Source organism: Bos taurus, chromosome 4 (genome assembly GCF_002263795.3).
Source record: "Bos taurus isolate L1 Dominette 01449 registration number 42190680 breed Hereford chromosome 4, ARS-UCD2.0, whole genome shotgun sequence".
Lineage (NCBI taxonomy): Eukaryota > Metazoa > Chordata > Mammalia > Artiodactyla > Bovidae > Bos > Bos taurus.
This window is the reverse complement of record NC_037331.1, coordinates 30,727,861-30,754,091: the sequence shown is the minus strand read 5'-3', so window position 1 is coordinate 30,754,091 and position 26,231 is coordinate 30,727,861. Positions and strand designations below refer to the sequence as shown.

General features: G+C 43.2%; 1 protein-coding gene across 3 annotated transcripts in view; it reads left to right on the top strand.

Annotated features, from left to right (window-relative positions):
- The window catches only part of CDCA7L (cell division cycle associated 7 like), a 211,204-nt gene that overhangs the window by 150,064 nt on the left and 34,909 nt on the right, over positions 1–26,231 (top strand). The window contains 1 exon segment of one of the 3 annotated variants that reach the window (NM_001104977.1): positions 17,935–18,028. The exons of 1 other annotated variant lie outside the window; for it this stretch is intronic. In NM_001104977.1, coding sequence (NP_001098447.1) covers positions 18,005–18,028 — 24 coding nt within the window. In that variant the 5' untranslated portion in view covers positions 17,935–18,004. 3 annotated transcript variants of the gene reach the window in all.

Below are 26,231 nucleotides of genomic sequence, written 5' to 3'. Positions count from 1 at the left end.
TTAATCACCGGGCAGAGACAGTTGGGAGTTAGGGGAAAACATTAACACAACACTCCCTGTGGGCACCAAGGCTGTTCTGTCTCTCAAGAGTCCTCAGCATTCTCTGCTTTGGTTCTAAATGTAACCGAGGTGAAGTGAGGGATGGGAGTGAGACCAGTCCCAGGCAGGATACCAGATTTCCTGAACTGCAGACCAAGGGGAAACATACAGCCAAAACACAGACACACACCCTTCACACAGACACACACTGTACACACACTCAGCATACACAGACACACACACCGTACATACCAAGACACACCGCACACACAGACACACACCACACACACACACACACCCTTCACACAGACACACACTGTACACACACTCAGCATACACACACCATACACACTAACACACACCGCACACAGAACACACACCATACACACAGACACACACACCATATACACACACACTATACACACAGACACACACACCGTACATACCGACAGACACCACACACACAGACACCATACACACAGACACACACACCATAGACACACACCGCACACACAGACACACACCATATACACAAACACACACACCCTTCACACAGACACACACACCCTTCACACAGACACACACTGTACACACACTCACCATACACACAGACACACACCGTACACACTGACACACACCGCACACACACCATACACACACATCACACACACCATAGACACACACATCACACACACCAACGCACACCATACACACAGACACACACAGCACACACACATACCATACACACAGACACACACCACACACACACACACCGTACACACAGACATGCACACCATACACACAGACACACACCCCATAGACACACACCACACACACGGACCCACGCCATACACACAGATACACACCCAGTACACACAGACGTACCACACACACACACTGTATACACAGACACCCGCACCATACACACAGAGACAAACTGTACACACAGATACACATCATACACACACATAGACACACACCGTACACAAAGACACACAGAATAATTTATCAATTTAATTTCAAAATCCTAGCCAAAAGAAAGTGATCAGATAGGACAAGAGCAGATACAGTCAATCTTAGAGCAGCTTCCCCTAATCCTGGAGCTCCTGGAAGAATTTGTGGAGGATGAGAGATACTGATGACAGTCCAGGGCAACCGAGAAGTCTAATTTCGTGCCTCTCTGCTGACCTTTCCACAGTGCTCTTCAGGAAAAACGTGCTCAAATTCACGGTTTGCTGCTTCTATTTAAGGAAATACTTTAAAATGTCGGGCTCAGGAAAATCCATTTCTTTTTTGTATGCAGTGTTCATTAGTGCCTTTTCTCTCTTGTTGGCATCAGTCTTGTGGAGGCTTGTGTAAGTTATGTATCTTTTCCGGGAATCAGATTGATGTTTCTATATTGCCTTTGTTGTTCACTTTATTCGTTAGTTTATTATTTCCTTCCTTCTATTTGAATTCTTGAATTCACTCTCTCGTTTTCTCTTTTTGAAACTTGAATTCTTAGCTCATCTGTGTTCAATATGTCTTGAATTCTAATGCATTTTTAGGCTGTACGCATTCACCAAATTTGTCTTTAGTTGCATCCCTGGAGTTGTGATCGACAGTGCTCTGGATATTTTTATTGGTATTTCATACTTTATATTCTCTTTCTTTTGAACTCACAAGTTCAATATAAATTTTTCTATTTTTGGTTTCTTTATCTTTCTATTGTTGATTTCTACTTTGTTTTTGCATTGAGATTAGAGAAGATGATAGATGTGATTTTGACCCTGCAAATGCCACGTTTCATTATTGCCTATCAGTGTCAGTAAGGATTTGTTAATTTATCTTTGTAATTCTTAACATTTTTGTATATATTTAAGATTATTTTGACAGATACACAAAAGCACATGATTATTATAAATTCTCAAGAGTATACAATCTCTCTTAATCCCTGCAGTACTTGTTATGCACTGAATTGTGCCCATCTATTGAAATCTGAATCCACAGTACCTCAAAATATAACCGTCTGGAGGTAGGGCCTTTAAAAAGTTAATTGAGGTAAAATGTGGTTATATAGGTGGGTCCTAATCTACCAGGACTGGTACCCTTATAAAACGAGGAGTTTGGGAGGCAGACATGTCCGTGCACAGAGGAAGACCGTGTGAGACGCAGCGAGCAGGCGGTCATCTGCAAATCTGAGAGAGAGGTCTCAGGAGAATCCCAGCCTGTGGACAGCTTGAAAAGTGTAAGTGAAGTCGCTCAGTCGTGTCCGACTCTTTGCGACCCTATGGACTGTAGCCTACCAGGCTTCTCCGTACATGGGATTTTCCAGGCAAGAGTACTGGAGTGGGTTGCCTTTTCCGTGGACAGCTTAGTCATGGACTTTTAGCCTCCAGAACTGTGAGGAAATGACTTTCTGCTGTTTGCCACCCAGTCTATTGTATTTTGTTGTGGACACAAATTAATGCAGTGCTTTTTATCCTTTATAATAATGCTATATTAGCTTCCATTGGAGAAGGAAATGGCAACCCACTCCAGTATTCTTGCCTGGAGAATCCTGTGGACAGAGGAGCCTGGTGGGCTGTTGTCCATGGGGTCGCACAGAGTCGGACACGACTGAAGCGACTTAGCATCAGCTTCCATTTGGTTATTACTTATCACGTATATCATAAAGATTAGTAAGAAAGAACAAATGTGTGGTCATCTATAGATGCCATGATTATACAGATAGAAAAGCTTCACAACATTTTACAAAAATTCCTACAACTAGTGTGTTTAACAAGATTTCAGGGTAGAGTCAATATACAAAAATCATTTGCACTTCTGTATAACTAGCAAGAGACAATTGGGAAATGAAATTTGAAAAAAATCCAAGGTGAGATGAAAAACCAGATGATTGAATATATAAATTAGGAGCCAGTGGACAAGGTTGATTAGAGAAAGAGATTAAATCAGTCAGGAAAGTGGTCCCAGGGTTCAACTGTGGGCATCCAGGGTTTAGAGGTCAAACAGGAGAAGCAGAGACAGCAAAGGAGACTGAGCAGGAGTTGCCAAGTAGATAAAGAACCAGAGAAGAGGGAATTTCAGAAAAGAGAGAGGAGATGTGGCCAGTTGAGCCCACTGCTTTTGAGAGGCCGTGAATGATAAAGGCAAGAAATGACGATGTTATTGACAACATGGATAACCTTGTTAATGTTGACTGAAGCCCAATTAGTCTGGGTTCCTGACTGAGCAGGACTAGGTCTAGCTACTCCAGGCAACCCTGACTGAAGGTTTTGTTGTCAAGGACGAATAGGGTCTGGTAGGGGACTGTGGGCTCACGGAAGGTTTTCCTGCCTGCCTGCCATCCTTCCTTTCTTTTTCTCTCCCTCCCTCCCTATATCCATCCTTTCTCCCTCTCTCTTTTCCCCTCCCTCCCTTCCTTCTGTCTTTCCCTCCTTCCCTCTTTGTTGCAGTTACGTGGCTGTTTCAGTCCACTTAGATTCTAGAGAGCAATTGATTATTGGAGATGAGGAGGGGAGAATCGTAGAAATAGAGTCCTGGGGAGGAAGAGAAGAGATGAACGCCAGGGCCCAAGCAGAGGGGCTGATCTTTGATAGAATCAGGGTCATGTCTCACACTTTAGGCTCTGATACACTAGGCTGGTCTATCTTGTGGGAGCTCTCATAAGATTGTTTATCTATTTTTTGCCATTAAATGTGAAAAAAGGTCATTAGCTGACAGTGATAGGGGCATAGTGTGAATGAGATTGCAGGAGAAAGAGAAGTTCTAAGTGTGAACTAGTATTTGGGAAGGGAGGGAAGTAAACACACACGGAAGATATGATCAGATGGTTGAGGAATATTGAGAGCCTGTTTGAAATCTATGGTTTTGGAATTCAAGTGAAACTAGATAATATTCAGCTACTTTCATGCAGGCATGACATAGTGGAATGTTTGCACATTATTAGAGATGACACTTTGATGGGCAAGTGGGACACAAGGAGAGAAAATCCCGGAAGTCAAAGTTAAGGGGGTGACTAATGTGTCGTGGAATCCAGGCTGTCTAAGGAGGAAAATGAGCACATAGGAAGATGGATGTGACAGCCCTATCAGGGCCAATAGAGTGAAGGTTGAAAGAGGCCAGAGTGATGCTGAGAAAGGAGTATTAGAGCTGGTGAGCTCTAGGTGTTGGAGGTAACTGTCAGAGGGTGAAATGCTTGGAATTATTACTTCAGAGGTGATGCCGGTATTTGTGATGACAAGCTCAAGTGTATGATTGTGGGAAAGAGTGACCAAGGTGAGGTGGAAGGAAGTGTCACGGAGATGCACAGTTATTAAGCCACTGCCTCTTAGCTCCAGACTCACCTTACATACTTTCCCTGGGATGCTAGGGCTGGGACTTTGCAAATCATTTTTTGCTTTGCCAAATAGCTCCCTGTTACACGCTGCCAACAGTTAGAACTGGACATGGAACAACAGACTGGTTCCAAATAGGGAAAGGAGTATGTCAAGGCTGTATATTGTCACCCTACGTATTTAACTTATATGCAGAGTACATCATGAGAAACGCTGGGCTGGAAGAAGCACAAGCTGTAATCAAGATTGCCAGGACAAATATCAATAACCTTAGCTATGCAGATGCTACTGCTGCTAAGTCGCTTCAGTCGTGTCCGACTCTGTGCGACCCCACCAGGCTCCTCCATCCCTGGGATTCTCCAGGCAAGAATACTGGAGTGGGTTGCCACTTCCTTCTCCAATGCATGCATGCATGCATGCTAAGTCACTTCAGTCGTGTCTAACTCTATGCCACCCTATAGACAGCAGCCCACCAGGCTCCTCTTTGCACAGAATTCTCTAGGACAGTATACTTGAGTAGGTTGCCATTTCCTTCTCTGATATGCAGATGACACCACCCTTAAGGCAGAAAGTGAAGAAGAACTAAAGAGCCTCTTGATGAAAGTGAAAGAGTAGAGTGAAAAAGTTAGCTTAAAGCTCAACATTCAGAAAACTAAGATCAGGCATCTGGTCCCATCACTTCATGGCAAATGGATGGGGAAACAGTGGAAACAGTGACAGACTTTATTTTTTTGGGCTCCAGAATCACTGCAGATGGTGACTGCAGCCATGAAATTAAACGACACTTCTTGGAAGAAAAGTTATGACCAACCTCGACAGCATATTAAAAAGCAGAGACATTACTTTGCCAACAAAGGTCCATCTAGTCAAGGCTATGGTTTTTCCAGTAGTCATGTATGGATGTGAGAGTTGGACTATAAAGAAAGCTGAGAATGGATGCTTTTGAACTGTGGTGTTGGAGAAGACTCTTTGAGAGTCCCTTGGACTGCAAGGAGATCCAATCAGTCAATCCTAAAGGAGATCAGTCCTGAATATTCATTGGAAGGACTGATGCTGAAGCTGAAACTTTAATACTTTGGCCACCTGATGCGAAGAACTGACTCACTGGAAAAGACCCTGATGCTGGGAAAGATTGAAGGTGGGAGGAGAAGGGGACGATGGAGGATGAGATGGCTGGATGGTATCACCAACTCAATGGACATGACTTTGAGTAAACTCTGGGAGTTGGTGATGGACAGGGAGGCCTGGCGTGCTGCAGTCCATGGGGGTACAAAGAGTCAGACACGACTGAGTGACTGAATTGAACTGAACATTCTGCCATGAGAGGAGTCTAGAGAGAGTGAGTAAGGCTCGAGGAGGAATGAGAGGCTTGCTTCTTCCTGTTTACATCACTCTTATGGCAACAGTGTTTCTTCACCCAGGCAGCAGTTCCTTCCCATAGTAGTAGAGTTCAGTTTGAGTGTTTCCTGCACTTGCAGAACCGGCTTCATTGAGCGCATCTCAGAGATACCAGCGTCAGCCAAGCAACACTGCTCTTCAGAGATGTGGCTTCAACTCTTGAGGCCCTCCTCTTTGGGCCTAATCTCTTACAGTCCTAGCCCCTCCCTTGTCTTCACCCTGACCTAGGGATGGTAGCTGCCTCCTGCAATTGAGGTCTCTGTGATACCTTAGTATTCTCTTGTCTCCTTTCCAGTTTCCTTGTTAAAAATTCTACACTTAGCTAACAACTCTAAATATTGAATTCTCTCTGTCAAATAACTGGCATGGTTCCCATTTCCTGACCAGACTCTGACTGACACAGGATGTGGGGATGTGAAGGAGCAGAATACTTGGATGTTGATGTCAGCAAGAATGGTGGTAGGAATAAGGGTGGAGAGCAAGGCAGTGGTCTCCAGAAGTGAAAGAAGGCAGAAGTGAAAGTAACCAGTGAACGTGAGGGATGGAACACTGCAGAAAGAGGGGCATCGGGGACTAAAGTCTGCTGGATTTTTTATACTTAAATGTTTAACTTGATATCTTACTCTCCACGGTTTAGGCTCAAAAGTGTATTTAAAATCCAGCAAATTCTTTTCACAGTTCACTTTATTTTTTAAAATTTAAAAAAGAATTATTGAAATACAGTTGATTTACAGTGTTGTGTTGATTTCAGGTGTTGTATAAACAAAGTAATTCAGTTATGTATATATTATATACACACACATATATAATATACATTCTTTTAAAGATTCTTTTCCATTATAGATACTACTAGATATTGAGTATAGTTTCCTGTCCTATGTAGTAGGTCCTTGTTGTTTATTTTATATATAATGGTGTGTGTATGTTAATCCCAAACTCCTAATTTATTCCTCTTTGGCTATCATACATTTCTGTTCTATGTTCCTGAGTCTATTTCTGTTTTGTAGGTAGGTTCATTTGTAACATTTTTTAGATTCCACGTGTAAGTGATGTGATACTTGTCTTTCTCTTTCTGACAGACTTCACTTAATAGGATAATCTCTACAGATGACATTATTTCAATCATTTTATGGCCATAGGTGCACTTTAACGACATCTTCTCCTACCTGGTAAAAATTAGGTCAAGAGTTTCTCAAAGTATAGTCTGTGGGTTTTCTGTACGAAAGCTACTAGAATTCTTGTTAAATATGCAGATCCCTGGTCTACACAAGTAGGGAGACCCAAAACTGAGAGGTGTCCCAAATAGTATGATTTTAATGTTAAAACCAGGATAGTCCTGGACAAATCGGGGGTGGTCGGTCAGCCTAACGCCAGACCTACTGAATCTAAATCTTAAAGGGCAGGGCTGACGTCTGCCTTTTGAATAAGTGTCTCAGGTGGTTCTTAGGCACACTAACGTGAAAATTAACACCCTGGGTATCTCCAGGCCTGATGGTCTAGGTAAACCTCTTTCCTTCTGGGCTTCACACTGCCTCCTATTGGGTGGCATTCTCTGATCAAGGAAGACTGTCTCACTTTCTTATCATGGCGTGTTATGGAAATCCTGGCTGGAAATCACTCCAGCTGCTGATAGTACTATCTTGAGCGTATAAAAAGTGAATCACACTTCTTTTGATTTCTTTTTTTGGTCCTTAGAACAAGATGTACCACCATTGATTTTTCATGGTGGTGTGGGCTGGCCATGTGTAGTAGAAGCCTGTCCCTCCTAGAGTGTCCCTGGCACATATCCAGTGTTAGTCAGCTCAGGCTGCCATTGTGAAATACTATAGCCTGGGTAGTTTTAAACAACAGAAATAACAGAGCAACATACAAAAATCAATTGCATTTCTATTGGTAGAAGTGAACATATGGAAGCTGAAATTAAAAACCACTTATAAATACTATTTACAGTTGCTGCAAAGAAAATACTTAGGTGTACACTTAAAAATATGTATAGGATCTATATGCTGAAAATTACAAAATGCTGATGGAGGAAATCAAAAGAAGACAAGTAAATGGAGAGATGAAACTTGATCATGGACAGAAAGAGCCAACATATTGAAGATGCTGTAATTGGATGAGGCTGGTAATGAAGCCAAGCTCAGCTGCTCACTGCTCAAGGCCAATACTCAAGAGACAAGTGTTGGTGGAAAAGGAGAAGTTGCTGTATTCAGGAGGCCAGCAACCTGGGGAGATGGTGGACTAATGTCCAAGACCATCTCCAAGTTGCCAACTGGGAGACGGAGATTTTAAAGGCAGTGACCTCATGCATAATCCTCAGATTGGCCGGCATCAAGGTGAAGTCTCGAGCATCACCAGTCTCTGTGCATGTGGTCAGCAGTTTTCATTTGTGGAGGTCTGCTTCCCGATTGCTGTAAAAACAGCTTAGGAATGTGTATCTGATCTTTATCCGTTATCTTCCAGGGAACTGGGAGTGTGGTGACTCCATTGTGTGACTGGTTTATAGTATAAATTGTTGCCATTTCCCCTGCTCAACAGTTAGTCTTTGTTTCTACATCTTCATGTTTCCTAATCCTTAACTCTTAAGCCAGCCTGCTTGGTCGCCATATCAACTCTCCCCTAATGAATCTGTAGGCTTAGTGCATTTCCTATCAAAATTCTAGCAACACTTTATGTTGATATAGGTAAGCTTATTTTAAAATTTATATGGAAAGGCACAGACCTTAGAATAGTTAAAACAATCTTGACAAAGATAAATACAATGGGAGGAATCACTCTTCATACTAAGGCCTTTACTATATGCTTGAGTATATAGTGTGATACTGGTAGAGAGATCTCAATGGAATAAAGACCCAGAAATAGACTGACACACGCATGCTCAACTGACTTTTGACAAAGATGCAAAAGCTATTCAATGGAAGAGGGATAGCCTTTTTATCAACTTGTGCTTAAGCCATTGGGTATTATAGGAGGATAAAGATGAACCTTGACCTAAATCCCACACCTTATACAAAAATGAATGCAAAATGGATTGCAGACTGACATGCAAAATGAAGAATTATGAATGTTTTAGAAAAAATGTGATAAACCTCATCAAAACAAAAAACTTTTGCTCTGTGAAATCATATGTGAAGAGAATGGAAAAATAAAGACTGGCAGAAAATATTTGCACACCACATATCTGATAAAAGACTAGTATCTAAAACATAAAATGAATCTCACAATGCAACAGTAAGAAAAACAGTCTAGAGAATGGGCAAAAGACACAAACTGACACTATCAAAGAGGATATAAAGATGACAAATAAGTACATAAAACATGTTCAATATCATTAGCCATCAGGGAAATGCAAATTAAAACCACACTGAGACATCACTATACACCTCTCAGAATGGTTTAAAAAAAAAAAAAATGACACCACCAAATGCAGAAGATGCATTTGGAACAGAGTATCGGATCCTGGAGAGGAAATTGGATCACTCACCCAGTCCTGGCAGGAGTGTGAAGTGGTACAGCTGGTCTGGAAATGTCTGTCAGTTTCATATAGAACTAAACTTGTAGGTACCACAGGACCCAGTGAGAGTACTCCTGGGCATTTATTTCAGAGAAATGAAAACTGCATTCACATAAATGTTCATAGCAGCCTTATCTGCAATACCTCCAAACTAAAGTCAGCCCAGATGTCTTTCCACAGGTGAATGGTTAAAACCTGTGGTATGTACATACCACGGACTACTACTCAGAAATAAAAAGAAGCAGACTGTTTGATAGCTTCACAACCCAGATAATCACGATGGTGTGATCACTGATCTAGAGCCAGACATCCTGGAACGTGAAGTCAAGTGGGCCTTAGAAAGCATCACTATGAACAAAGCTAGCGGAGGTGATAGAATTCCAGTTGAGCTATTCCAAATCCTGAAAGATGATGCTGTGAAAGTGCTGCAGTCAATATGCCAGCAAATTTGGAAAACTCAGCAGTGGCCACAGGACTGGAAAAGGTCAGTTGTCATTCCAATCCCGAAGAAAGGCAATGCCAAAGAATGCTCAAACTACCGCACAATTACACTCAGCTCACACGCTAGTAAAGTAATGCTCAAAATTCTCCAAGCCAGGCTTCAGCAATATGTGAACCGTGAACTTCCTGATGTTCAAGCTGGTTTTAGAAAAGGCAGAGGAACCAGAGATCAAATCGCCAACATCTGCTGGATCATTGAAAAAGCAAGAGAGTTCCAGAAAAACATCTATTTCTGCTTTATTGACTATGCCAAAGCCTTTGACTGTGTGGATCACAATAAACTGTGGAAAATTCTGAAAGAGATGGGAATACCAGACCACCTGATCTGCCTCTTGAGAAATTTGTATGCAGGTCAGGAAGCAACAGTTAGAACTGGACATGGAACAACAGACTGGTTCCAAATAGGAAAAGGAGTATGTCAAGGCTGTATATTGTCACCCTGTTTATTTAACTTATATGCAGAGTACATCATGAGAAACGCTGGACTGGAAGAAGCACAAGCTGGACTCAAGATTGCCGGGAGAAATATCAATAACCTCAGATATGCAGATGACACCACCCTTATGGCAGAAAGTGAAAAGGAACTCAAAAGCCTCTTGATGAAAGTGAAGGTGGAGAGTGAAAATGTTGGCTTAAAGCTCAACATTCAGAAAACGAAGATCATGGCATCCGGTCCCATCACTTCATGGGAAATACATGGGGAAACAGTGGAAAGAGTGTCAGACTTTATTTTTCTGGGCTCCAAAATCACTGCAGATGGTGACTGCAGCCATGAAATTAAAAGACGCTTACTCCTTGGAAGGAAAGTTATGACCAACCTAGATAGCATATTCAAAAGCAGACACATTACTTTGCCAACAAAGGTCCGTCTAGTCAAGGCTATGGTTTTTCCTCTGGTCATGTATGGATGTGAGAGTTGGACTGTGAAGAAGGCTGAGCGCCGAAGTATTGATGCTTTTGAACTGTGGTGTTGGAGAAGACTCTTGAGAGTCCCTTGGACTGTAAGGAGATCCAACCAGTCCATTCTGAAGGAGATCAGCCCTGGGATTTCTTTGGAAGGAATGATGCTAAAGCTGAAACTCCAGTACTTTGGCCACCTCATGCGAAGAGTTGACTCATTGGAAAAGACTCTGATGCTGGGAGGGATTGGGGGCAAGAGGAGAAGGGGATGACAGAGGATGAGATGGCTGGATGGCATCACTGACTCGATGGACGTGAGTCTGAGTGAACTCCGGGAGTTGGTGATGGACAGGGAGGCCTGGCGTGCTGCAATTCATGGGGTTGCAAAGAGTCGGACACGACAGAGCGACTGATCTGATCTGATCTGATCTGACTGTTTGGATTAATCCCCAGAGAATTGTGCTGAATTTGACAAGCTAATTGCAAAAGCTGACATACTGTTCTCCAAAAGGTTATGTAACATTTTTGAAATTATAACATTTTAGAAATGGCGAATAGATTAGTGGTTATCAGGGGAAGGAAGTCAGGGTATGGGTGGGGGATAGGTGGATATGAGGAGGACCTGGTTATAAAAGGGCCACATGACAGATCTTTGTGGTGTTAGAAGTGCTCAGTATTTTGACTGTGGTGGTGGCGGATGCACAAATCTGTACGTGTTATAAAACTGTATAGGTCTAAACACACACACACAGGTGCAGGTCAAGCTGGGGAAATCGGAGTTGGATTAGTGAACTGTATCCGGGATGGGACAGTGTACTATAGTTTCTCAAAATGTTACTGTTAGGAGAAATTGGGCAAAAGGTACATAGAATCTCTCTGAATTATTTCTTACAACTGCATGTTGCAGGGAAGGGAAATTTCTCTTCTGTTGCTTTTGGTTCTTTTGGCTGGTATAATCATTAAATTGACACAAGACAAATTAACAGGACAACAAAAACCCAAACTTAATTTTTTATGTATGTAGGTCTCATGGGTATGGCACAGCAGAAGTGACTGAAGCAGGCTATTATATACCTTTTTAGGTGAAGAATCAGTTATGAAGATTTGACAAAAGGGTTTGGGCTTAGAGTAGCAGACTAATGAAGAAGTAACAAGAGTTTGTTTACACAGCTTCCTCTGCCCTTTCCCTATCTCTGTGTAAGACGACCTCCCTCCTTTGAGTGGGGAGGACTCCTTCCTGTGGGAGTTTTGTTTTCTGCTCTCAGGGGAACAAAGGAGGGTCAGCTTGTTCTTCTTGGACTGGCTTTTTCTCAAATAACTTTAATTCAAAATAATCAATATGCCTAAGTGACATATTTGGGATGTTCTGTTGTGAACCCCTTCAATGTGAGCCTATAATAATCTCAGTGTTTATTTGAAGCTCTAAGTGGGAGAGGGAGTGGTTGTTAGAGATCTCCAGTGACCAGATGCCTGCTGAGATCTGGAATGGGGTTGCTCAGCAGCCATGTTGGGCAATCAAGATGCTGGAGCAGGGGCTATTACCACAAAGGACTTGGCTCAATTCCAGGGTTTTAGTTAAAAGATCTGATGAGGGTTAAAGACACTTAAACACTTTCAAGCACTTACAGTTTTACTCAGAAGTTAAACTTCAGAACTGCTGATTTTAGCCTGTGACTTTTGCCTAATGCATTTCAGTAGTTTAGTTTGTCCCGCCCTTTTTTCTTTTTGATTTTTAAGTGAAGGATAATTGCTTTACGGTACTGCATTGGTTTCTATCAACATGAATCAGCTATAACTTTACCCATGTTCCCTCCCACTTGAACATCCCTCCCACCTCCCTCACCATTCCACCCCTCTAGGTTGTTATCAACCCCGGTTTGAGCCCTGGGTCATACAGCAGATTCCTTTTTTCCCTTTAATGGGAGTAGTAGAAAGCAAAAGATAAATTTATGATACCAAGTAAATGGTCTGCTTGGATTGCCTTCCTCTTCAGTTTCTACCTTGTGGCTGAATTCCCTTTTTGGTGTAATATAGACACTTTTTTACCTTTTCTTAGAACATGGTTTTTAGGCCATGAGTACATTTCAGGCACTAATAGCCTATAGAACATGAGCAGTTTCTGAGAAAGTAGACCTCCACAGTTTATTATTATTGTTATCTTGGTTTCTGTTTGATTGCTTCATTTTTCTTCCAACAATGGGGTAAGTGTATTTCGAGAATCAAGTATAGTAGCTTCTGGCCATCACATCTTTGAACTTTGCTAAGGAATTGCAAAAATGATTTCTCTTTACGTAAGAAATCCTCTCAGCCTTTCTTGAGCCCTGTGGAGAACTGTAAGCTCTGGTAGATAAAGTGCCTGACAATTTGGAGAGTTTAGGAAGAAAGTGGAGAGGAGGGATGGAGAGGGAACAATTGTAGAAAAGAGACAAGGGGGCTGGTATGTTGCTTTTCTTAAAAAACAAACAAAAAACTTGCCTCAAAATATAACATTTAGCTTCTTTGGTCAGAGTCTGATTGAAACAGTGCATCTTGTGTTCAGTAGAGGAGTGTGGTAAGGCTATGCCTGCAAAATGACATTCTGTTAACAAGCCGTATTCAACCTGCTTTCAGAGTAGGTGGCCTCTTGACCATTTCATAGACAGTTGGGATTTACTTTGGAAGTAACTGTCAGAAAGGTTGTGCTGTAGTCTGTCTCCTGAACCCAACTGGGAATTTGTGGTTATTGTTTTCATTATTTAAGTCTTAAGATGAGACCTTGAATTTTATGGTGTCAGAAATTTTCCAGGGCTGGGCTCCAGTTAGCAAGGTCAGGAACTCATTTGCACTCAACAGTTGTAGAAGAATCCAGATGTGATAAGTAGGTCACTGTCAAAAGCCATGAAAGACAAGGTGATCAGATTATCAGCTGAGAGTTACCACATGGGACAATTTAGCCATGTTAATGTCCTGACCATGTGTGGACTTTGGAACAGAGAGACAAGGGGGTGGGGTGGGGTGAGGGGAAGAAGACTCTTGTAAAGAGTGCAGGAGTATATGTGATGAAAGAAAATTTCACATATTGAGGTATGGGGAAGTCATTCTGGCTTATAAATGAGTTAACTTGAATTTTATGCTAACTAAAATAGCCTGTTTGTGGCCTATCAAACATAGATTGTAACTGTTTAACTTATCAATGAAAAGGATACCTTGACCTGAAGTAAAGAACACCCATGTTAAAAATAAGGATTAAACGCCCTTCATCCTGGAATGCCAATGCTAGGACTCACTTGATAGAGACTTCCTTCTTAGGTGCCAAGGCCATTCTGTGCGTGCTGTATATGTGTGCGTGCTGGTCTGGTTTATTTGAAACCTTGGAGAGGTGTATTCCTGATTGACTTAAAGTTTGTTCTTTGTTCTGACAAAATTTAAAACTGACTAAAAAACCCCTGCTTCTCCAGAGCAATTTCTCAGAGTAATCTGGGAAACGAGCTTCCAGGCTGTAGTCTTTCAGTTTGACTCAAATAAAACTCCAATTCTTATTAGCGATTGCTCATTGATTATTTTTGCTAAAACTTACTAAAAGTGACTTTTCAATGAAAAAAAAATTTCAGAAACAAATGGGGAGAATAAACCAGAGTCACAGGCACAGTAAATCAGTAGATTGGGATGATAGTACGTAAGGAACCTCATTCCTATTTCCTTAATTCAAATGTAAATTTGTTTTATTGCCATTACTCACCCTCTCCAGAGCACCAGGCTACCCGAATAAAGGCAAAGAGAGGCATATAAAGCTCATCCGAGTTCTAACTCGGCTCTGCTAGGTCACCTTGAGCAAGGTTTTTTAAACCCTCAAAGCCTGTTTGCTCATTTGAAAAATGAGGATAGGATTATGTACATCAGATGTTTGTAGCGATGACTGAGTGAAATATGGCATAAATAGTTCCTAGAACGTGGTATTCAATAAATGGCAGGATTATCACTACTGATACTCTTCACAACTGTCCACCACCCTAGCCTTTTCAAAATACGATCACATCTGATACTACATGTATTCATTTTTGTAGAAATACTGTTGCATGGATTGGGCAGATATGCAGTATCCCCATTTTACAGATTAAAAAAAAGGAAGCTCAATGATTAGTTCTAAAGTCACCCAGCAGTTGACTTAGATTATAACCATTGTGGTTCTTTAAATAAGGATCAGAATCAACTGAACGTGAGCATAACTCAGATTGCTGGGCCCCACCCCCAGAGTTTGCAATACAGTAATGAGGTGAGGCCCACTAATTTGGATTTCTTTGCCAGAGCTGAGGTGATACTGATACTGTTGATCTTAAGACCTCACTGTGCAAAGGCCAAGCTAGACTAGAGCAATGGTTCTCAAATATACCTGTTCATTAGAATCACCTGGAAACTTAATGGACTCAACAGACCTGTAGCTGCCTCAAGTCCATAGATTTTCTGCTATCACAAATGTGATTTAGTCTTAGCACTAGTATATAAAAACTTGATTATTCCAAGTAAAAAAGGATAAATCCCAAAGTAACAACTTTGGGATTTCTACAGTCTGGGGAGTTGTGGGGTTTTTTCCCCCTCCAAATACAGTATTTTTTCCTTCCTTATTAAAAATTGAAGTATAGTTGATTTATGATGTGTTAGTCTCAGGTGTAGGCAAAATGATTCAGGTATATCCATATATAAATCTGTCTACATATCTTTTCATTATAGGGTATTACAAGGTATTGGATACAGTTCCCAGTGCTATACAGTAGGTCCTTGTTGGTTATCTATTTTTTATGTAGTAGTGTGTATCATTGCCAGGAGAAATATCAGTAACCTCAGATATGCAGATGACACCACCCTTATGGCAGAAAGTGAAGAGGAACTAAAAAGCCTCTTGATGAAAGTGAAGGTAGAGAGTGAAAAAGTTGGCTTAAAGCTCAACATTCAGAAAACAAAGATCATGGCATCCAGTCCCATCACTTCATGGGCAATAGATGGGGAAACAGTGGAAACAGTGTCAAACTTTATTTTTTGGGGCTCCAAAATCACTGCAGATGGTGATTGCAGCCATGAAATGAAAAGACACTTACTCCTTGGAAGGAAAGTTATGACCAACCTAGACAGCATATTCGAAAGCAGAGACATTACTTTGCTAACAAAGGTCTGTCTAGTGAAGGCTATGGTTTTTCCTGTGGTCATGTATGGATGTGAGAGTTGGACTGTGAAGAAGGCTGAGCGCCGAAGAATGGATGCTTTTGAACTGTGGTGTTGGAGAAGACTCTTGAGAGTCCTTTGGACTGCAAGGAGATCCACCCTGGCCATTCTGAAGATCAGAAAGATGCTAAAGCTGAAACTCCAGTACTTTGGCCATCTCATGTGAAGAGTTGACTCATTGGAAAAGACTCTGATGCTGGGAGGGCTTGGGGGCAGGAGGAGAAGGGGACGACAGAGGATGAGATGGCTGGATGGCATCACTGACTCGATGGACGTGAGTCTGAGTGAACTCCGGGAGTTGGTGATGGACAGGGAGGCCTGGCGTGCTGCACTTCATGGGGTCACAGAGAGTTGGACACGACTGAGTAACTGAACTGAACTGAGTGTGTATCTGTTAAATTCCTACTAATTTATCCCCCCTTTCCCCTTTGGTAACTGTAAGTTTTTCTGTCTGTGAATCCGTTTGTTTTGTACATAAGTTCATTTGTATCATTTTTTAAGATTCCACATATAAATGATAACATGATGTTTGTCTCTGTCTGACTTCACTTAGTATGATCATTTCTAGGTCCATCCATGTTGCTGCAAATGGCATTATTTTGTTCTTTTTATGGCTTAGTATTGTTCCATTGTATATAAATACTACATTATCCATTCATCTGTCAAGGAACATTTAGGTTACTTACATGTCTTGACTATTGTAAATACTGCTTCAGTGAACACTGGGGAGCATGTATCTCTTTGAATTAGAATTTTCTCCAGATATATGTCCAGGAATGGGACTGCTGGATCATACAGTTATTCTATTTTTAGTTTTCAAAGGAACCTTCATACCACCGTTTGTAGTGACTGCACCAATTTACATTCCCACCAACAGTGTAGGAAGGTCAAAAAGTACACATTAAAACAAAACATCTGTAGAGTCAACTATTTAGAGAAGCTTTGTGGTAAAACCTGCTATGACTTCAGGAAAATTTATCCACCACCTTCCCTAATACCTGTTTCAAGGCTTCCAAAACATCTACCAGCTTAATTCTTCTCTCTCCATACTTCAACTCTAGTCTTCCCTGACCTTAGCCAAATTAAGTCCCCCTATTTTACACGACCATAGAACCACTTACCTTTCACTTCTGGCATCTATTGTAACAACACATTTACATTTATTTGCATCACTATTATTGAAATTATCACCATTATTATTAAGTAAAGGTTAATAATCACTAAAGTGGATTCATTATTAATCAAATTATAATTACATCATTACTACATTTATATCACGGTCAGTGGCTGGCTCCCTGCCTGTAAACTCCAACAGAGCAGGGGCCTGTTTTTTGTCCCAGCTTGTGTACACAGCGCCTGACACACAGTAGTAACTGCTCAGGCAATATCTGTCAGTCTTCCTGACCTGTAAAAGTGTCTAGTGGGGCAGCAAGGCCTACAGGTACAGTGGTATAGAACGGGCCGTCTGAAGTTCCAGGGAGGCTTGCAGTTGCCGACCCTCAGGGGCCTGGGTTACCGGTCTTGTGAAGTGAGCCCTGAAGCCAATGTTTTGAGAGGCGTCGGAACCCCGCCCCTTTACAACTGTGAAACAAAACAAGTTCTGAGGCAGCCCTAAAATGCTTTCCCTGCTCTGAGACACTCGTTGCTTCAGAGGCTCTGCGCTCCAGGGTACTACCTGGAATAAACCGTGCAAAGATCTGGCGGGCGCCGCAGTCGGGCGTGCCAGCTGGAGGCTGCGCCGGGACTGCCCCCTCTCATTTCTCCCGCGCGAAACCCGGCCGGACGGCTCCACTCCCTCCCTCCGCTGCAGGGGGGAGCCCGGCGCCCCCAGATTGGCAGCCACCTCGGGTGGCCCCCGGCTGCAGCCCTTCTTGCGCCGCCTGAGAAGCGAAATCCGTCCGTCGCGAAGTTTGGGTTGTGTAAGCGGAAGCTCGCGGGCGGGCGCGGCGGGGCGAGTGAGCGGCGCGGGGCGCTCCCCCTGTCCCGGGCGCCGAGTGCGCCCCTCCCCCGGCCCGCCGGAGCTCCGGGCGGGGCGAGCGTGCAACGCGGCCGCGGGCGTTCTCCGTGCGCCGGGCCCCTGGAGAGCCAGGTTCCCGTGGCCGCGTGCTGGGAGGAGGCCGGAGTCCCGTGGGGAAGGATGGCGTTGGCGACTCGCTCGCAGGTGAGGGTCTGGCCGCCCGCCGCAGTCCGGACGCGCCCACGTCTGCCTTGTCTTTGCGCCTGGCTCTGCTCCCCGCCTTGGGCTGGAAACGTGGCCCTCGGCTGCCAGGTTGTGGAGCGGGCGTGCCCCGCAGGTGTGTGCGGTGGGTGACGGGTGTTCTCGGGGCACGGAGAGGCCGGGTGCGCCCCACGCGGGCGCTCACCGCCGTCTCGGGTGGGACCTCCGGGGTCGCAGGCCGTGCTGCTGCGGCCGGGAGCCCCCGGAGTGGACGCACTGGAGGGCAGTGCCGGCTGCGAGGCCGCAGGGACTCCGCGACTGCATTTGCAGTGCTCGTGGGACGGGGAGGGGGAAGCTTTTTCTGTGCGCGCACCCCACTCTCTGGGATTGGTACGGAGTTAAATAAGTTTAAGTGTAATTTTCTAAAACAAAAAAAGCAGTCGAGGATTAGGCAGTTCAACTTGGATAATGGAGTTTGTAACGAATGGCTTTTGTATTTGTTCTAGAATTTTTGTAATTGTTTTCAAGGAACTTGTTAACTGTTTGGGGGAACTGGCACCGTCATTAGTCCAGGTTCAAAAACAAAAAGCCCCAAGATCCAAATCATATATACAGCAACACCCTAGTTACCCATCGTGGTTTTAACTAGGTCTTTCTTAAAATTTTCATTATCAAGGTTCCAAGTGTTACAATGGGTGGTGGCAAAGTAGCCTTCGCTTCAGTTTTCTTTTTGACTTTGTAAAAAACGCTTCTCTCTACTTTCTAGTAACGAATACACAGATTTTATTCAGAGGTAAGCAGCAAAAATTTTTTCAAATGTACTAAAAATAAAAGTCTTAGAAAGGGAAGGAAGTGGCTCCTGAGATCCCGAAAGATGCTTTGTGTGAGGCTTGGGGTTTTCTTGCCTTTGTGAACACCTCTTTCACTGCTTCCTCCTTACCTTGGGCTGGTGTTCACTTCCTTTCTCCACCTGGGGACTGGGCCTCTCCTAGAATTGGCAGACCTGACGTGGAAGGTGGTACCTGAGCCCTGACGCTGCCACCTGCCTGGGTCTGGCCGCACAGTCCCGCCACCGATGGTCACTATGGCCATTTGATGATTTCTGAAAGGCTTCCTGAAAGTGGACACTTGAGAAAAATCTACTGATGTGAACGTTTTTGAGGAGTATTTTTAAACTTCTCCAATGAAGGGAGGTATTAAAAACAAGGAAAACTAACTCAAGAAGGGGTGGGACAGGCTTAGTTAATGTTTTTATGTTTACCGCTGGCCCTCACTATACAATTAGTATCCTAGGCTTTTAGGAGGTTTGGGTTTCTCCAGGATTTAAGCCCTTCTGTAAGGCGCTTCCAGCCCCTTGTGAATTTCGTCAGAAAATGTATCTTGATGGTGTATCCTTCCTAAGACCTGTTGTTCTGGTGGTGCAACATAACAATTCCTGCTTAGGAAATTTTAAATGTCCCAGAATGTGTACTTGGAAATGAACACTTTACTGTCAAATAATGAGGCTAATTTTCCATAGTGTTAATACTATTTAACCACGTGTACAGGTGGAGGTAAGCCACCAATTATATCAGAGCTGTTATGCACCCATTAGGGCAAGTTACTTTTTGTAATATGATCAAGTTTGTTTTTTTTTTCCCCTCCATCTCAGAAGACCTCCTAATTGGCAGTGCAAATTAAGATGTGTTAGGATATTTTTCAGTGGAAGTGTTCATCATAGTTTAAGTGTGAGCATATTATAGTCTTATCTGAGTGGAGAATGATTCTACCGGGTGGCCGGGTGACTGCGAATAAAAGCACTTAATGGACATTTCAGGCCCAGCAAGGTGTTGAATTCATGTGGCTCTTCCCTGTACCCCCACCTCTTGCACAGAGGAGCAAGGTGGGCACTCCAGCACACCCTGAAGGGAGGCTCAGCCCAGTGTGCAGCGGGTTTTAATCCCACATGTGCAGCAGATAATTTCCATCCCTTGCAAAGTGCAGAGCTGGAAGGGGCTTCAGTAAAGAAAGCAGCTTAGGCCCAGTGTTCTGAGTAAAGGGAAGTAGGCAGGGAGGAGACAAGACATTTGTTTAAAGTCTGTGGACCCCCTTCTAGCCTCTGCTTTTCTGCGACTTCACCAGTGTGTCAGATTTGATGTCCTTTGACAGTGATCACACCTAGTCCTTGTTGGGCTGACCACTGTGTCTTTGTGCTTTTGTATTGAGTGATGGGAATGATGCCCAGTAAAGCCTAGGGGATGGTCCCTTACTGAGAGCACTCAGCAGAGAAGCTGGCAGGAGCTGGAGGGTGGGACCGCCTCGGCTTTCTTGCAGAGAGCCTGGGAGTCAAAGAACTGACTCGTTGGAAAAGACCCTGATGCTGGGTAAGATTGAAGGCAGGAGGAGAAGGGGACAACAGAGGATGAAACGGTTGGATGGCATCACCGACGCAACGGTCATGAGTTTGAGTAGTCTCTGGGGGTTGGTGATGGACAGGGAAGCCTGGCATGCTGCAGTCCATGGGGTCGCAAAGAGTCGGACACGACTGAGTGACTGAACTGACTGACTGGGAGGTCCTGAATGTTGGTGTGATCTTTTTGCTTTCTTCTAGCACTGGGGTGCCTGTGGGATCCTTAGAGAAGGAAATAATTCTAAATGTTCTTATGTATTGCATGAGCATGCTGTCTGGATGAGGAAAGGAATTTATCTTTTTTAAAAATTTATGTATTCATTTTAAGGAGGATAATTATACTATCATGGAGATCAGCCCTGGGATTTCTTTGGAAGGAATGATGCTAAAGCTGAAACTCCAGTACTTTGGCCACCTCATGGGAAGAGTTGACTCATTGGAAAAGACTCTGATGCTGGGAGGGATTGGGAGCAGGAGGAGAAGGGGACGACAGAGGATGAGATGGCTGGATGGCATCACTGACTCGATGGACGTGAGTCTGAGTGAACTCTGGGAGTTGGTGATGGACAGGGAAGCCTGGCGTGCTGCGATTCATGGGGTCGCAAAGAGTCGGACACGACTGAGCGACTGATCTGATCTGATCTGAATGGTTTTTTGCCATACATCAGTATGAATCGGCCATAGACATATGTGTCCCCTCCCACCTCCCTCCCCACAGGAATTTTTCTGATGGTGATCTCACAGCCACAAAGTGTACTTACTCATCTGATCCTCTGACTTAAAACATGTGCCCAGAGCCCCGGAAACTGGTCACAGAGGGCGGTCAGTTATGACGTCTTAGAAGACCTGCACAATGATCTGTCATTTTAATAATCCCGTGTTTAAAAGGCCACTTGTTCTTCCTTTCGATGTACTGCTGACCTCCCCTCAACAAAAGAGCTGAATTCTCAGTGGTTGGGAGAAACCTCAGCACAGCAGTTTCAATTCGGTCAGGTGTATGGGACAGAAGACCGAAAGATACTTGTGTGACTTAAAACAGTTCAGGAACAGTGCAGTAAAGTAAGGAAAGGTCATTCAGATAGAGTCGCGTAGGCATGCTGATTTTAAACTGCCCTTAAGCATTCTCTTATTACTCTGTGAACCACAGTATAGAATTTTTACCTCCAAGATACAGTTTTGATTTGTGAAGGACATAGCTTTATGCATCAAAATGGAATTGAGACAGGCTGCTCGGGGAAGAATGTGCTGTGCTTAGTTGCTCGGTCATGTCCAACTCTTTGCAACTCCATGGACTGTAGCCCGCCAGGCTCCTCTGTCCATAAGAATTCTCCAGGCAAGAATACTAGAGTGGGTTGCCATGCCCTCCTCCAGGGGATCTTCCCTGCCCAGGGATTGAACCCAAGTCTCCCACTTTGCAGGTGGATTCTTTACCATTCAAGCCACCAGGGAAGCCCTGGGGAGGAATAGAGATAAAATATTTGTGGGATCGTTTTCTTTTTCTTTTTGAAAAGCAGTGGTCTGTAGGAGTTTTTAGATAGGACCATTCAGAGGCATACTTGGCATATAACTGAAGTTAACATGCCAGGATAGTTTTCTTCTATTGTAGTAAATGCCCTATGTAGAGAGCAGAGAAGTAGGTTGTGAAGTCCCACAGTGAAAGAGGCCAGAATTTTGGTTCAAGTAGTTGATGGTTTTCTGCCATCATAAACATCAGCGGATGAGCGAAGTCCCCCTGACTGGCTTAGTTCTTTTAGTGGCTGCTGGGTGCTAAGCATTACGTCACTTCTGGTGGAAGAAACAGAGACGCCTAAAACACTCTTCTTTCCCAGGACCCAGTCAGAGATCACTCTGGAGCTCCTTGGCTCTTGGACAGAGTTCAACTGGCTCCTGCTCTGAGCTGGGAGACCTTGGCAGCCTTCAGTTTGGGGGGTAGGAGAAGACCTTAAGAGTCATCTTTCTCCCCACCCTCCAAGGAAAGTCGTGCTGTGCTAGGTACTTAACATTAACAGATTTCATCCTCACTGTGGTGATGTGAAGTAGGTTGCATTATCTGCATTTTAAAGATAAGGCTAATAGACTGATGTGCTTGGAGGAGCCTAGTGTGAAAGAGCTGAATCAGAACTCGGTCTGCAGAGCACGGGGCTGACTCTTGCTGCTAACATGATCAAGGACACACGGAGTTTAAACTGTGTAAATAGAAGGAGGTGTCAGCGGTGTGGGGTTTTCTCATACCTTTGTCCCTCCTTTTAAAGAGAAGAGCTGTGGTATTAACAGCAGCTCATCTAGTTCTTTTTAAGGAACTGGGCAAGTTATGCTTTGAGCAGGATTTCTTGGGTGCTGGCTGTAAAAGTTGGCTTGGGAATACGAAGAAGATCTACAAAGTTTTTACACAGGATTGACTTAGATGAATTTTGTGTTGTACAAATAACACCCTGTTCACAGAAGCTGAAAAGGAAACTGAACTGTTGCTCTACCTCACTTCTCCCTGGGTATCATTTTCTCGTTATTTTTCCTTCCCTGTTTGCCTGTGTCCAGTCACCGTTTTTGCTTAGCTTCTATGTATGCTGTTGAATTTTATAGTACGATTGTTGTTTGAATCCTGCTTTCTTTAGCACTGTCCATACTATTTTTCTGAGTAGCTTGGAGGTCTTTACGGTTTTCATTTTCATTCAGATGAGTGTTTTATGTATTTTCTGTTGAAAAATGTTTATTTATTAACAAATACATTTAAGAAACTTTGCAATGACTGTCTTGGGGTGGTACATACTATATGCCCTGTGTTGAAGACAACGCTGTTCTTAATTGCTGTCCTAATCATGTACTTACTGTTTGGTAGAACAGGCCTGATTGCCGGTAGATGAGAACCTCTCACATACTGTCTTCCTAAGGCATTTCTCCTTTCGTTGTATTAGCTGATAGAAAGTACTTTGTGCTCAAGTTAGAATCAGGGCTCATGATAACTGGCCTGGAATAATGACTGTTTTCATCCTGAACTTAGAGCCCCCAAGCTAAGCCTTCTTTGGTCTTGCTTATTTTGGCTGTAAATTGTCTTCTAGGTGGCATTCCCGAAAATGTGTTTTCCTTGATGTTGTGGATGTCTAGAGATCAAACAGTAGGTTCACTCATTGTAAAGCTCTTTCTGAGAGCTTAAAAAACAAAGGTTTTTCTTGATGTGCTGGTGATAATAGATGGTGCAGTTTGTAAAGTGTCACCACTCTGTACGCTTAAGATCTAGACATTTTCTGGTTGCATGTTGCACATAAAATGGTATAATATGGGCCATCAGGTGTGTGGTGACACCTTTCGCAGGTTGTCCTGCCAGTTGAACTGGTATCCTCAGGGCTGGGCGTAGTCCAGGGATCCCTCCCCAGAGACCCCCTCTCCTGTTGCCCCAAACCCTGCATAGCCGCAGCACTGCTTGTGGGCAGCCCCCCCCCCCCCCATGTTTAAAGCTCTGCTTCTGAGGATCCTGTGTACCTGGCAAGTGCCTTTGCGTCTTTTTGGCACAAGACCTGGCCCTCCCCTGGCTGCCCGCTGGTGGACACCTCCTCCCCTTGGAGAACCCAAATCCATCCCCCTGGATTTACCCCAGGGTGATGGCTGATCACCCCAAATCATGTGGCAGGCCAAAATGGTACTTACCCAGTGAGTGAAGGGCCTGGCATATGTGTGCTCAGTCACATCTGACTCTTTGGGGCCCCACAGACTGCGGACTGCCAGCCTTTTAAGTCCATGGAATTTTCCAGGCAAGAATATTGGAGCAGGTTGCCATTTCGCACTCCAGGGGATCTTCCTGACCTAGGGATCGAACCTGTCTCCTGAGTCTCCTTCATTGGCAGGTGGATTCTTCAACACTGGTGCCACCTGGGAAGCCCCTGGCAAATCATAGCTGTTAAATATTTGTTGAATTTTTTTTAAAGAAAGTTAGTTTAGGATTGTCAGTGTATGGTGAGTGCAGGCATGAGTTATGACAGGCTGGAGCAGAGCTTCTGGAAATTTTTGTTGGCCTAATTCATGGTGGAGGCGTTTGTGCCTGCCCCAGTGGCCTGGAGGTGTGCAGTCTCACTCTGCCTGTGCAGGAGATGTTCCTATTAATCTTGTTTTGTCTTTAAAAGTCATGCCTATTCCATGATATGTTTTTATTTGTTTGTATCAAGAATGCTATTTTAAAATATTCTTCTGGGGAAAAAAACTTCCCCTCCCCGTTCACTCCTGTGGTCCTGAAAGCCCTCTGGCTGTCACTGAGCTCCCCAGCTTAAGCAGCACGGAACTGCCAAGTATAAAATTTAGAACTTGTACCTTTAATAAGCCCTGAAATACATATCTACTGCCCACTCCCCCAACCTACTCCATCCTTTTACTTAAAGCTCCATGACTCTGAGGGTGGTTAAGTGGAGGGCAGCGGGGCAAGGGGGGCTATCATTGATATTGAAATCTCTCAGAATATTTTTTTAATGCAAAATGCCTAGTGCCCTTTATTTTGTTCTCCAGTAACATTGGTTTAAAATAGAAAGTTAAAAATAAAAGTGCGTTGAAGAATCATTAATTTTTTAATTTTTATTTTTTATTGGCATATAGTTGATTTGCAGTGTTGTTTCTTCTTTGCTGTAGCAGAGTGATTTAGTTATACAGATGTATATTCCTTTTCATATCCTTTTGATTATGGTTTATTTTAGGATGTTGAATGTAGTCCCCTGTGTTGTTCAGTAGGACCTTGTTTATTTTATATAAATTCTATTATATATATGTAAAATCACAATATTTGCAAATCCCAAACTCTTGATTTATCCCTCCCCCACCTCCTTCCCCTTTGGTAACCATCAGTTTGTTTTCTATGTCTGTGAGTCTGTTTCCGTTTTATAAATAAGTGTATTTACATCATATTTTAGATTTCACATATAAATGATATCATATGATATTTGTCTTTATTTTTCTAACCTCACTTAATATGATAATCTCAGGGTCTATCCATGTTGCTGCAAATGGCATTGCTTTAGTATTATTTATGGCTAATATTTGTGTGTGTGTACACAGCGCATCTTCTTTATCCATTCATGTGTCAGTGGGCATTTAGGTGCTTCCATGTCTTGGCAGTTGTAAACAGTGCTCTGTGAACATTGGGGTGCAATGTTCTATTGTTTTTTAATTAGCATTTTCATCTTTTCCTGATACATGGCCAGGATTTTCAGTTTTTTGAAAACTTCCATACTGTTTTCCAAATGTCTGCACCAATTTACATTCCCACCCACAGTGTATGGGGGATTCCTTTTTCTCTACACTTTGTCCAGGATTTATTATTTGTAGACTTTTAAAGGTGTCTCTTCTGACTCGTGTGAGGTAACAGCCCCATTGTATAGTTTCGATTCGCATTTCTCTAAGAATTCGCCATGTTGAGCATGTTTTCATGTGCCTGTTGCCCGTCTGTATGCCTTCTTTGGAGAAATGTCTACTTAGGTCTTCTGCACATTTTTTAATTGTGTTTTTTTCTTTTTTATTGAGCAATGTGGGTGGGTTGTATATTTTGGGAATTAAACCTTTGGTAACATCATTTGCAAATATTTTCTCCCATTTTGTAAGTTGCCTTTTCATTTTGTTTATGGCTTATTTGCTGTGCAAAAGCATTTAAGTTCGATTAAGTCCCATTTGTTTATTTTTGCTTTTATTTCTGTTGTTTGGGAAACTGACATGAGAAAGCATCGCTGTGATTTATGTCAGAGAATGTTTTGCCTGTTTTCTCTTCTGGGAGTTGTATGGTCTTGTGTCTTGAACTTAAGTCTTTAAGCCACGTTGAGTTTGTTTCTTGTATGGTATGATGGT